Raw genomic sequence first — 13,098 nt, forward strand, 5'->3', positions numbered from 1 at the left:
AAAAGTCAGTAAACTCAGAACAATTGTTTCAGTGATTTTGGGGATGAGAGTTGGAAAGTGATTTGAACAAATATAGATAGTGTTTTCTGTCTTCTGATGTAAATATGTAATGAAGCTTGGAAAAGCTTGGACAAAAACATATCTTTAATTTCTAAAATATCAATTTTACTGCTGTTCAGGAACAGTCTTTTTCTTTCTCACTTAGGAGTAACATAAAACTTTTTTTTTTTTTTCCCCAAATCTTATCTTGCCATGCAAATCCCAGGACTTCACAGAATTTATAGTCAAATGTAGACGCTATGCTGAGTTAAAATTATTTGCCAGCTGATGACACATGCAGCTGTTTAGGTGATTAATTAAAAAAAGCAAACACCAAAGCCCAATACTGACCCACACAAACATTTGTACAAAAGAAAGGGTCTTGTTTATTGACAAGAGAAAAAAATCTGAGGCTTCTGCTTTTTGAAATGAGTGATTGGTTCAAAAGGCAATTAAAATCACAGTCAGAGGAAATTATTACTATTTTTTTCCCTTCAGATATGTGATACTTAGAGTAGGAATTTCTTACTTTTTAAGGAGGAGGAAGATAAATACAGTATTTATAACTCATGCCCTTAATAAAACCAAGCACAGACACGAGCACTGTCATCAAGTCCCCTGATAGAGAACTCCCAATGTTTTGCTGCTGGCTTATTTCCACGTTTGGTAGCAAGGCTACATCCTCATCTCAAATCTGATAAAAAGTTGTCAAAACTTTGCCCATATACTTAGAGGCATCTGCTGTCACTCCCTTTGTCATTACTAACTGCTGCCTAGAAGATGTCTGCATCTCACCTGGAGTACACATAGCCCACATAGAAAGACAATGTGCCACAACGTCTATATATCTGCAAAATCAGACATAAGTTCCCTGGTAATATCCCCACTCCCCACACACCTGGAGATACACGTTCAACAGCAGGGTTGATGAGCTCTGGAAGGTCCCCCAGCCACTCCAGTAGGCCCTCAATGTGGAGTTTACTCTCCTTGTAGCGAGGCAAGTCCTGAGAAGTGCTATGCACCCCCTTCTTTCATATGTAAAACCCCCAAAGACGTGGTTTTGCTCTTACAAATACTGGTCAGACAGCAGGAGGAAGTTAGATGTTGATTATGTCAGATCAGGGTACAGAACCTCAAAGACTATGTCTAGACTTCAGAGAATAACGATGGTACAACTGTTCCACAAGACCCAAAGATTTCCACGAAATTAAAGCACCTGGGATACTTACTATCACCTTTACTTTATTAACTGCAGACAAATAGGGCCTGTTAACAGACCAGACAGCTTCAGCTAATGGGACCCTTGGGAAATACTGATTTGCCAGCTTACCAATGGCCTGTAGAAAATTGAAGTGGGCAGGGAGCTGAGCTCTGAAGTTTTACTCTGTTTGGTAAAGAAAAATAGATATAAGGGAGATGGGAGTGAAAAATCAAGCCTAAAAGCAGTGTATGTTTAGTATGTTATTATTATTATTTTTAAAGGCATTATTTAAATAGTGATTTGCTGTCTATGTCAGTGTCTTTGTACCAAGCAGGGGGCACTAGGGTTACTTTACTGCATTACCATAGACTGTACCCTGATAATGGGTGGCACCAATGGCTGTGTGCTTTGTGCCAAGGTAATAAAACCACCACTGACTCTTAGTGCCAGTAAAAACAATGCTTAAAATACAGTTTTGCCTGTATAACGGCAAATATTTGATGTGTTTCCACCAGCACAGCTGTGCTGGTAAGACCCACAACGAACAGATGCACCTGAGCAACACAGCCATGCTGTGTTAAGGACACTGTGTTAAGGGCATTGCTTTAACTGGCTGGGCTTTAGAGCAACCCACCAGGTTGTTCCTGACAGTACCATTAGATTTGTGTTGAAGATAAACAGGAATATAGAGATGAACAGAGCCAAGAGGCCCAGAGCAATTGGCCCCTGGCTGAGGTCACTCAGAGGAGTCCTGGAAGCTCGAGGGCCTGACATCCCTGACAGCTGCTAGGTAATACTGTATAAATTGGGTTTGCCTTCTAACTGCAGAAATATTGTCTATATCTGCCACTGTCTTCTTCATTTTACTGCATTCATTCCTATAATCCCATTTTTTTTTACATGCTATCTCCTCTGTAATGATTTCCCTCGAAATCCTGGGATGAAATCCAGCTTTTCTTAGAGTTTTCATTGATGAAATTGATCACACATTTATAGAACAGAAGGAAAAAACAAAGCCTCCAGCCAAGCAAGCAAACCCCCAAATCTGGGGGGAATCTAGTTTCAACACAATGCTTGTTTTTTGTTTTGTTTTGTTTTTCCTTGCATGCTGCAATTCACTTAGGAGACGATAATTGCATGAATAGTTCTTAGTCTGCAATTCTCTTGCTCATTTGGTTATGACTCATACACTCAAAAGAACTGTATTTGTTTCCATAATTTCACAGTTGTGTGTATCTGGCTTATATCAGGCATTTAACTGAAGTGGAAAAGACAAAGACTGTTAATGAAAATGGAAATTACTAGGCTCCCAGTCTGTGTGCAAGGGGGTTGTTTTGTTCCCCCTCTCTGTTAGTGATGAAATACCAATCATGCAACTGAAAACAGCTTTTTTGTTATTTCTTTCTGAAAAATGCAATTGCAAATTAGAGGCAATACTCCATTTATTTAATAATATTTTGTGAAGAATGATAGAAGGGAGGATTGTGTCTTGAATTAAATTTTTAGTCTCTCTCTGCACACACAGCGTGGTATGCAAAATCTGCAATAGTATTTGTTTTTGAGAAATGGATGAGAAGGCTAATGAACAGTACTAAACCTAGCTTGCTGCTGCCTAATTTTCAAATAATACCTGACTTTGTCCAGTCCTTTGAGTTGGCTTTCCTCCCCTCTTAACCAAAGGGTTAATGGGAGAAGTTGATTAGGGGAATAAAAATAAAACTTTCCTGGGCTTGTAAAGGGAGTCTCTTTGAACTAGTCCAGTTAAGTTAGTAGCGTCCAGTCAACTGCAGAGATACGGATGTGACCTGTTGTTCAGACTCCAGTGAGCAGCATGGTAATGAAATAATACCACTGACCTACCACGGCCCCCTTGGTTCAGATTCCTTTAATCAACACAATTCATTTCTCCCTTGCTTACCCGCTGTCACTGGTAGCGGATGTAAACTGACCAGGGGTTTTGTGTGGTAGAGGTGGTGTGTCCCTGAGATGCTGCCATCTGTTATCATGACTGCCACAGTTTTAGTGAAATGTCAAACACCTGTCTAAAAGTCTCAATTTCCTGGTTGGTAACTGCAGCGATAGAGAAGATGGATCTTGTGAGGAGTCAGCCAGAGGTATTGCAACAAGATTTAAAAAAAAAAAAAAAAAAATCATCACCAAGGGCTTAGAAACACATCACTCAATAACTCTTGCTTTCCAGGAAAATAAACCTATGCTGTCTGCTTGTTTAAATATATATGCTTCAAAAGCATGTATTGAACACACTTTAGAACCAATGGTTGACTTAAAAAAAAAAAAAAAAAAAAAAATCTAAAGCTTACAGAGATGTATGTTGAAAGATGCGATACACTTGAGTCTCCAGTCAGAGAAAAAAAAAGATTTTAGGAGGATAATGACTTATTTTTACTACATAAATTAACTAAACTGAATTATATTAACCTCTGTAACACGGCTACTCATTGTTTCTCCCCCTCTTTCCCCCCCCCCTTTTTTTTTGAACTGAAGAACACATAAGAGACTTCACTTTTTCTCCCCCCCCAGCACTTCAGGAAAAAGACTAAACATTAATGACTACATTTCCTTGTTTTACTAAGTCAAATGTCCTTTGTTTAGAAATCAGGATAGTGGGGGAAAATATTAGATATGTCTAACCAAGAAGTAGATAACATTAGTAAATGTATTTCCTTACTCTTGTTATTTGGGGGCAGGTTTGCAGAGGTCCTGTACTGAAACTGGAACTAGATTATAGTTCCTCAGCATGACACGCTGGAGGTAGAACTCTGCCATCTGAGTGTCGTTCCTTACCTGCTTTGTTCTTCAGCAGTGGACAGAAGGATAAACTGCAGTAACATTTCACCGAGGGACCATTAAAGACTGGCAGTAATGTTAAGAGTCTGCTTCTCAGCTGTGAGCCACCTGGAAATTTTATTATTTATCTGAGGTAACTATCAGTAGGTCCCATTTGACCAGTCTTAGGAACAGTTCCTCTTATCTGAGTGCAGCTGTCATAAAAATAAATAGCCTATGTGGGAAGCAGCAAATGAAAAGTTCTTTGTATATGTGGAAAACACAAGTAAACTGTATTTCAGAGACAGTAAAAGAGTTTTAAAACAACCTAGTAAAAATTACAGCAGTGACGTGCAAGGAAGTGTCACGAACTGAGTGGAGTTCAGGTGCTTGACCTGATAAGCTGCTGTGAAACACAGGGCAGGTTCTTATTACTAGATAGAAGACTGTTTTATGAATAAAGGAGCATATGTACAGATCTTTTTCTGAGATGTGTGAGTTATCTCAGGGTAATGAAGGCTCTGTGGCACCCATAGAATACTGAGCTGGTACAGGATGGTGGCCAGAAGCATGTCTATGAGTGATGCTGCCAGCAGCCTGGTGAGATAAGCAGCCTCGTGCTCAGTACAGGAGGCTTTTCTGTAACTTGCTCTCTTCTGTTTTAGGAAATATCTTAAGGGAACACTTACCTCGTATTTTCCTTTCTTCTCCAAGGGCTCAGATTCTGTCTCTGCAGGCACCATAACTTTGTCCCCTAGAAGCTCCTCTAAGATGAAGACAGTTTCCCAGTTGCTATAGTGATGAGCTGGGAAAATATCTGAGTGCATGCTGTCACCAAAATAAACAACCTGTGATGGAATCAGCAAATTAAAAGGTCTTTGTATATGAGGAATACACAAGCAAACTGTACCTCACAGAGAGAGAAAAAGAGCTTTAAAACAACCTAATAAAAATTCCTCTGTGTTTACGGTTGGCCATGACAAACACAGATCTTGTTAATGTCATAGTTTGGAGTTTTATCTTCAATCAGTTCAGTGAGGAAAAGAACGGCTCTGCATCCCCTCCTCTCTCTGGACACCCTCCAGGGGTGCCCATTTGGGACTAATCCACAGGACAGCACTGAGATGTTTGACTGACAGAAGTAGCCTGCCAGAAAGCAGTAGAAAAGACGAAAAGGAAAATGTACAGAGCAACTGGAATGCTTTTTGGATGACTGTGGAGACAAGGGAGAACACAGAGTGTCATCTTGATGATTCAGAACTTTTCTGCACCCGAGTGGTAACCTAACCACTATGGAAACTGGAGGCCACCTTTTCATTTATTTGATCTATTTCCTCAGGGAGATTGATTTTGTGATGATAATCTGATTCTCCACAGAACTATAGAAATGCATGACCATGCACTGAGAAGAAAACACCTTAGCTAGAAAGTTTATGTTTACCAATAAAAAAACCTTACATACTCCTTCCAGTTTTGGACTGCAATGTTTTAAACTTTTAACTCATCAGGAATAGTATGATGTTTTGGACTCTAGAACAGGGCCCATCATTACTAAATAATTGAGGAATAGTTGATTAACTGGAAGATGATGAAGAAGCAGGACACTTTAGTTGTAGTATATAACTCCTGCAGCTTTTGTCACACACCTAAAGAAGTATCAACTGCATCCCTTGCTTTCTTTTAGTACAGGGAGTGCACACAGAACTTTTCACCATGAACAAGGCAGGAAATATTATGCAGTGGGGAAGGTGTGGAGTAAACTCATATTGTGCATTGATAGGCTATTGCTGTAATCATTAGTAATGAAGCAGAACAAAACAGTCAGCTTTGATGCATAATGGAATTGCCCCACCCCAAAGCAGTGTGTGCAGAACAAAAATTTATCACATCATTAAAAAACTTATCACATAATTAACAGTAAAACAAGATTATCTGGTGACTTTTATACTGAAACAGGGTATTTTCACAAAGATTTGATCACACTTTTAACATACCTTGGGATCCAGCTTGCCAGTCATCTTCTTCAGTAGTTCATAAAGATGGATAGCATTACCTTGGGAATACCACCCCGGCTTGTCCAGTGATAACAGAGCCTCCTGCTCCTCGTCATTCTCTGGAACCAACCAGCAAAATTGCCTGCTGTTAATAAGAGCAGCACATGCTTCTGTATTTGTAAGATGTGCAAGAAGCTGCCTGTGCACAGCTTGGAGAACGCAGTCTATTTTGACATGAAAACTGCTCCAGTGCCTGGTGAGAGGTTTGAGTCCTGGTACTGACTGTGGGCTCAGTCATGATGTCTGGTAGCTTGGAATGGCTTGTATACAAAGTGGCACTTAAGATGTGACCTTGCACACTATCTGTTCAGCAAGCAGGAAATAAAAAGGGGAGGAAGAAACGTCTGAGTAAAGAAGCAGCTGAACCTAATCTGCAAGGGCTACAGAAGAGCTGAGGAATCAAAGCCATGGGCTTTGCCTCCCACGTGCTACAACAGTGAAGGTAGAAAATCACACAGCAGACTGATGGAGGAGCTGCTAAAGACCTATGAAGAACCATGAGATAGGACGGAAAATAACAACACGTACTTTTCTGACATGAAAATTAGTTGCTACTTTTAAACACTGACATAAATTCAATGAAACAGGCCGAGGTAGTTCTGGGAATTAGCCAGCCTTAGATCAGCACGTGCAATGAGCAGTTTCAGTAATCATCCAGTTTTGGGGAAGTGAACAGTGCTGGTGATGTAAACTTAGCATATATCCAAAATGGCAACTGTCAGCAAACAGGAAGAATCGTTAGGATATGAAACTCCCAGGCTGTCCACTAACTGTGCCCCAAAGCAGCTGTATCTGTCCTGGTGCCCATGTAATGTTATTACTCATCCAGATCCATGTGCTATCGTCAGATGTACTCTTACCAGCTTCTTGCTGGAGCCCATATACTAGCCTTAGCGAAATGTTAAATTATAAAAATTTAATCGGAAATGTTAATATTAGTGTCTTTTGTCTGTCAATGTGGTTAAATGAAAGGGTCATTTTGTTATTCAGTCTCAATCAAATATTTCTATTTTATTGGTTAGAAACCAATACAGTACTTTGTTCTGGCTTAGGCAGAACATCAAGACTTTACTCTTTCTTCTGCTTTACAGACTTCTTCAAAGTAATTCAGATATGTTATGGAGAAGACCTGAGACAGAGAGAACAAACTTCATTCAGTTAGAGATTTCTGAAAACTGAAATGTAGATTTTGGAAGAACAGTGAAATGACAAGATGTCTTTATGTTTAAGTGCACATAAGATGTATATGGCATGGTAACATTGCTCCTTTTGAAGGAGAAAAAAAAAGGAAAAAGAAGTAAAGAGATACAGGCAGCCTACTGTCCTTTAGTATTATATATCTAAGAATTGGAATAATCACAGGATTTATTCTCAGGGAAAACAATTCTATATTAAAGGTGTTTTCTAAACTAGGAAAAAAACAAAGAAACTAGGAAAAAAAAAGACACACAAATTCAAACTAGCAATTAGTGTAAAACTCGTGTGTAATTGTCTTTTCCTTTATTTTTCCTTCAGAAACATAATGACAGTAAGTATAATAACATCCACGAAAAGAAACTTCCCCCATTTGACATTTCCTGGCCTTTAAATTACTTCTGATCAAACAACTTTTGATCAAGCTGAAGTTGTTGAAGTCCAGCAAGTTTGTTTTATTTTCTCTGCATTTTTAGACATATTTTTAAGGCTGACTGACTAAGTAGACATAATTTTCAAACAGCATGGACATAGGAAAAGAGCACTTCTCAAAACAACGTTTTTGAGCTGCTACAAAAAGTTTCTTGAAATTTGCCAAAATTTCTGAAGCTATCACTGTCAATAACAATGATCTCTTCATTCATTCAGTCAGGAAATTGTAGAGAACAATTGAGGCATTAATAAAAGGATTTTTAGAATAACAATATTACAATTGCAAATATGAGCCCTATGTGTTACAGCAGCACCAGGTGGCTCCAGCAAAGATCAAGACTCTGCTTTGCTGCTTCTAAGGAAAGGCATGAGGGGCAGCCCTGACTGAAAAAATTCACTCTAATTACAAGGTAAAAGACCTCTCGCTCTGTGAGACCCATCACTGTCACCTCTAGCAATGGGATTCATCTCACTTAACTCGATGCATCCTGAAGTCGGGCTTCTAATTTATAGCTATAATCTCAACTAGCTGGCCAGGTTTTCTTGGTAGGCAAAAAAAGGGCAAGAAACACTTTCTAGAGGTGCCAGCTCTGTAGAAGAAAAAGACTTAATTAAGCTAGAACTTTACTTTCAGGCAGTGAAATTAGGGAAAATTTCAAGGCTTGGTTTCTTCCTCTATACATGGAGGCAGCAAACAGCATCAAGATGTTTAATTAATTACAGGAACACCTTGATTTTGGAAGGAGCTTCAGAAAGCTGATGAATTAGCTCCTTTATATTTCAGATGTTAAGTTACTGAGATAATGGATCAGGCAAACCTTGCATTTTGAACTATTTCATATGGCTGCTCATGCTCAGACAGCTAGCTCAAATGTGTGGTGACTCTGTCAGTTTTATTTATACAATCTAAAGTGGGAAAAAATGTACACCTCAATGGTGTTTCAGTTGCAGCAAGGCACTATTAAGGAAGGTTTCTAATCAAGTTCCACCTTCCCTGTGGCAAAATATAGTCAAGAAAACTATTCTTTAGCACTGACTGTTAAGGCCTCTTTTGGTTGTTCTGCCATGTGAAGAAAAATACATAACAGCTTAAAAACCATTAATGACACAATTGGCTCTGGCATTTTATTATTTCCTTGCAATAGTGGCTACATGACAGTGCTAAAGAAATCCAGCTATGTCCTGAAATAACGCTGCATAAATGTGATTATGAGACCTCCTAATGCATCTTAGATATTCTGAGTATAATTTTGTCTGCACTCACACAAGAGGAAAATTGCTGCTGACCTTCCTTCTATCTTGCTGTTATTGATTCTTAAAAGTTCATACAAAGGTCAGAAATGCTATAAATATTACTCCAACAGGAAGCCACACATATACAGGCGGGGATGCTAATGCTTCAGGTCTTACAACTTGGGCAGAAAGGGAGATGTCCTGACAATTTCAAACAGACTGGATAACCAGAAAGAATTTCTCAGATGATTTAGATAGAGCAACTTGCTTCCTTCTGAAGTCTAATATATCACTACAGCCTGGATTCCTGGCTGCAGACTAAAAGCATGCCACAACAAGAAATGCAAAAGCATTAAGTAAGTAAAATTAAAATTATTAAAACTAGAAAAGGATTCTATTAACACAGTCACCCAAACCTCAGCAGTGATTCAGAGCAATTTTCCTGAGGGGCAATTACTGTTCCTTTGTAACAATAACAACAAAACCTTGCCTCACGCTGGGGTAGTATTAGTACTGCTGGAATGGCCATTTGCATATTACTGTGTCTAACAGTTTAGGGAACATATTCTGATTCAGAAATGTAATTCATAAGCAGATACGTATTTTCAGATAAACTAACACAACTCAGTATCCTTCTTTTCATCATTTTCTTAACTGTACATTGCAGGTTTATAACATGGGTCGAGGAACATCTGGTTCCATTCTAAACAAATATGCAAAAAGTAATCAGTGAAGCTTATTCCCATTCAGCTGCCGACTGATGGTAATTTACTTTGGCGCAGAATGGTTTATTCGGAAAGACTGCACACGCATGCTTACTGTGGCGTGCTTTGCTATCTGTTTACTGGTCACACCTGCCCAGATGGAGGCCTGAACATGTGAGCTCTTGAGGTTATGTCCAGACTGAGAGTTAAGCCAGGGTCAGAGCCTGCACTGAGGGTGATTTTCACCAGCTCATCACCCGCAGGACCACCACCTCACACTGTTGTTTAAGTTGTGTGGCCACACAGTGCGTGTTAGTCACACGACAGGGCGAGAAACCACTGGTGATTCACCAGAGGGCCCGGGGAGATCTTGCACTGACGTGGCTGGGCAGACGCTGTGGTAAGACACAAATTCCAAGTGCTTGTGGGTGATGCCAGCCTCAGAAGTGCTATGGCTCAACTGAAGTCTGTGTGCAGCTCCCCAGTAGTCTGTTTCTCTGCCTTCCTATCCTTCTCCTGATATTCTTTTACTTGTTACTGGCAATTTTTGTATAAACCTAGTTAGGTTTATTAGGGTTACTGGTATTTTTTGTTCCTTTGAGCTGTGCAGTAGAATAAAAATGTTGCCACTCGTGTATATACCTGTTCTTGCCTCCTCCTAACAATGGGCCTGTCACTATGTGTAGGCACGTAGCACAGATGTGTGTATGTGTTTACCGAAGCTCTGCTTACAACCTCAAGGGGCTATTGTAAAACAAATAGATATTATGACCCACAACTGTCATATGCCTCTCTGTAATTTAAAATAATGTCATTTTTGGCCCTGAGGACATTAATATAAAAGCTTGTTTTTGTTCCAGCCTGGCTTGCAAGCACAGTCTGATCCTAGATGGCATTTCGAGTTCACTTCAGAAATACAAGGCCTCATTTTCAGCAAGTGACTTGGGGCAGGGAACCACATCGTTTTACAGGTGAGACAGAATGGACCTGCCTAAGAAAAATCCCTCTGGGGCTTCTTCCAGTAGTAAGGGTAATGAGACAGGATGAGATAAGTTGCCCTACAGACCACGTCCTCCACAAAGAATCACGATCTTGATGGAGGCAAGATTTCATCCCAAATGGGCCTAACAGGTGATGGATAATGTGCACCACAGCAGCCCTCATCAAGTGACACTGCTGATGCCTCAGTAGGGCTAACCCCTTCCCTCTGCTTGGATGGAGGCAACCTCGTTCCTGCATGCACGCCTGCTCTCGGGGCGTGGGATGTGCTGGGGAAGCAGTGCCCGCACTGCCGTGGGCTATTGGCCATAACCATGGTGGTTCAGGGGCACAGGTCGGACATGGGAGCAGCAGGTGAACACATGGATGCTCCTCCACTGCTAAGGTACAGCAGTTATTCAGTTCTTGCTACTCTGAGTATGCCTCTGACAAGCTGGAGCTTATTGCTTACAACCCATTTCCTCTCTACTGTAAGAACTGAGGTGAGATGGAGGCAAAAAATAATGCCCAGATATCCACTATACTGAAAAAAAATATTTAATGAATTGCTGAAATTTCACTGCTCTTTTCCCTTTTCACTGGGAGATCCAGCAGCTACTGAGACTCTGGAATTGTCTGTCCTTCCCTCAGAAATGTCCCAGAGGAGAGGATTAGTTGCTAGTCAGTATTCATGCAGGTGTCATTGTGTGTTTTGCCATCCCTGAAAATACTTCTGTGCCCTGGAAGCAGCTTGAGATCCATCTGCCCTGCACACGCACCAGTGCTTGCTAGCCTCCTATCTGACTGGATGGCTGCAGGAAAGTGATAAGGAACACATTATTCCTGTGATGAGGTGATGAAATAAAAGTTTAAGGCTTCCAAAGTGACTAGTGATTTTGGTTGTATCCATTTTTGGCTGTTGTATCTTATTTTTCAGAAAGTGCCGAGCCTGAAGATCAGTTCCCCTTCCTGCCTTTGCACCATTCTGCCTCTTTGCAGTGGATTGTAGTTGATGAGACAAAAAATGAACTAATCAAAATTAAAATTCACCTTTGAAAACTGGATTTTTTTTCTTTTAATTTTATGTAGTCAGTGATACAACTTTCTTTTCCTCAGTAACCCCAAAATATACATGCTCATTCTTGCGGAGAGCTAAATAACAGTATTAGTTAAAGCTGGAAATATTCCAAAAAAAACACTATAAACAAAGCAGAGGAAAGTATGGATACCATCCTGTGGAAAACACACACAAACAAAAACCCCATACCTATTTCATAATAATGCATAAGTACTACTTATCTAATTATTAATGCTTCATTTTCTCATGATGGACTTGTGTGTTTGTGCTCTTTTATAAGGCCTAATAAGACCAAAGTGAAAGATATAGTAAACTTTCAAAGTGCCCTGGGCATATAAAAGCCACAAACTTCTTAGAGAAATGAATTTTAAAAATGTTTTACAGTTTTAGCTCCACTAAACGTCTTTATTTTGATTGAAATCAGCACTACTGCTAAAGATTAATTGTGCCAGGCACTAGGGTATGTAGAGACAAGACTGAAGTTTTACTTGTTTGCAAGAAAATCACTATTTCCTTTATAGCAGTTAGCAAGTAAGTTTCTTTAGGAAGTTTTGATTACTGTGTTACAGGAACTGAAAATAACACATCACTACAGATTTAGCAATTTGTTTTCAAATCTGTCAAAGCATTAATTTTATACCTTCCCAAGAATAGTCTGGCTAATGAACAAAGCATTTCTATTTAAAACATTGAAATGATGAAATACAAGCAAGGCCTTCTTTTCCTTATTTTTGGTAAAAGATTCATCTGCAAGTTCATTTCTAGAATGAACTCTGTTCATGCATGGATTTGGTGAAGCCTTTTCTATAATTTTATTAAATGTATCTATAACTCACGGAACTTCTATTTTGGAAGGGTAAGAGGGACAAAAATACTGAGTTTCATTTCTTTCTTGCATATATTTTGTAAGCTTTTTGTTTATTTGTTTTTGTTTTAACTGGGATCTTTGGGAGGGTGCCACATGACAAGATAAGAAATGCATTCCCTCCCCAGAACTGTTGCATTCTGGACCTCATTAGTTTTGTAGGCAGACTCCAGAGCCTCATAAATGTGGAGCTTCCAATATCCAGACAAACATCCCCGAATGTCTCTATCAATATTAATATTGTAGTTCTCCTAGAGGACATATAATTATAGAGAGAGACAAGCCTTTCCAGAAACCATTTCAAATTCAAACAAGCCAGGAGAGGAATGGTAACTGAGAAATCAAAATAAAACATATAATCATTTCAAGAACATACAGTTAGTTCAGTTCAAGCAACTGTCTATAACTTTTCTTAACAGGTTCTGCTTTGCTGCTGTACAAAAATTTGACATTTGCAAAATGCCCTTTCTTTTACTGAAGTACTGTCTATCGATCATACAATCAGTACGAATTGAACTAATTCTTAGGAAATA

At 39.4% G+C, this 13,098-nt stretch overlaps 1 protein-coding gene and 1 long non-coding RNA gene across 2 annotated transcripts in view; one reads left to right on the forward strand and one right to left on the reverse strand.

Moving 5' to 3' along the window:
• The window catches only part of NT5DC1 (5'-nucleotidase domain containing 1), a 146,933-nt gene that overhangs the window by 14,260 nt on the left and 119,575 nt on the right, over positions 1 to 13,098 (reverse strand). Inside the window, 2 exon segments of the mRNA XM_027454680.3 lie at positions 4,717 to 4,875; positions 6,022 to 6,140. Coding sequence (XP_027310481.2) covers positions 4,717 to 4,875; positions 6,022 to 6,140 — 278 coding nt within the window.
• On the forward strand, positions 1,178 to 5,376 carry LOC113843255 (uncharacterized). Its single transcript, XR_003496479.3, has 3 exons — positions 1,178 to 2,030; positions 3,949 to 4,181; positions 4,742 to 5,376. It is a non-coding gene; the product is annotated as an uncharacterized lncRNA (long non-coding RNA).

This window comes from Anas platyrhynchos, chromosome 3 (assembly GCF_047663525.1).
Source record: "Anas platyrhynchos isolate ZD024472 breed Pekin duck chromosome 3, IASCAAS_PekinDuck_T2T, whole genome shotgun sequence".
Classification (NCBI taxonomy): Eukaryota; Metazoa; Chordata; class Aves; order Anseriformes; family Anatidae; genus Anas; species Anas platyrhynchos.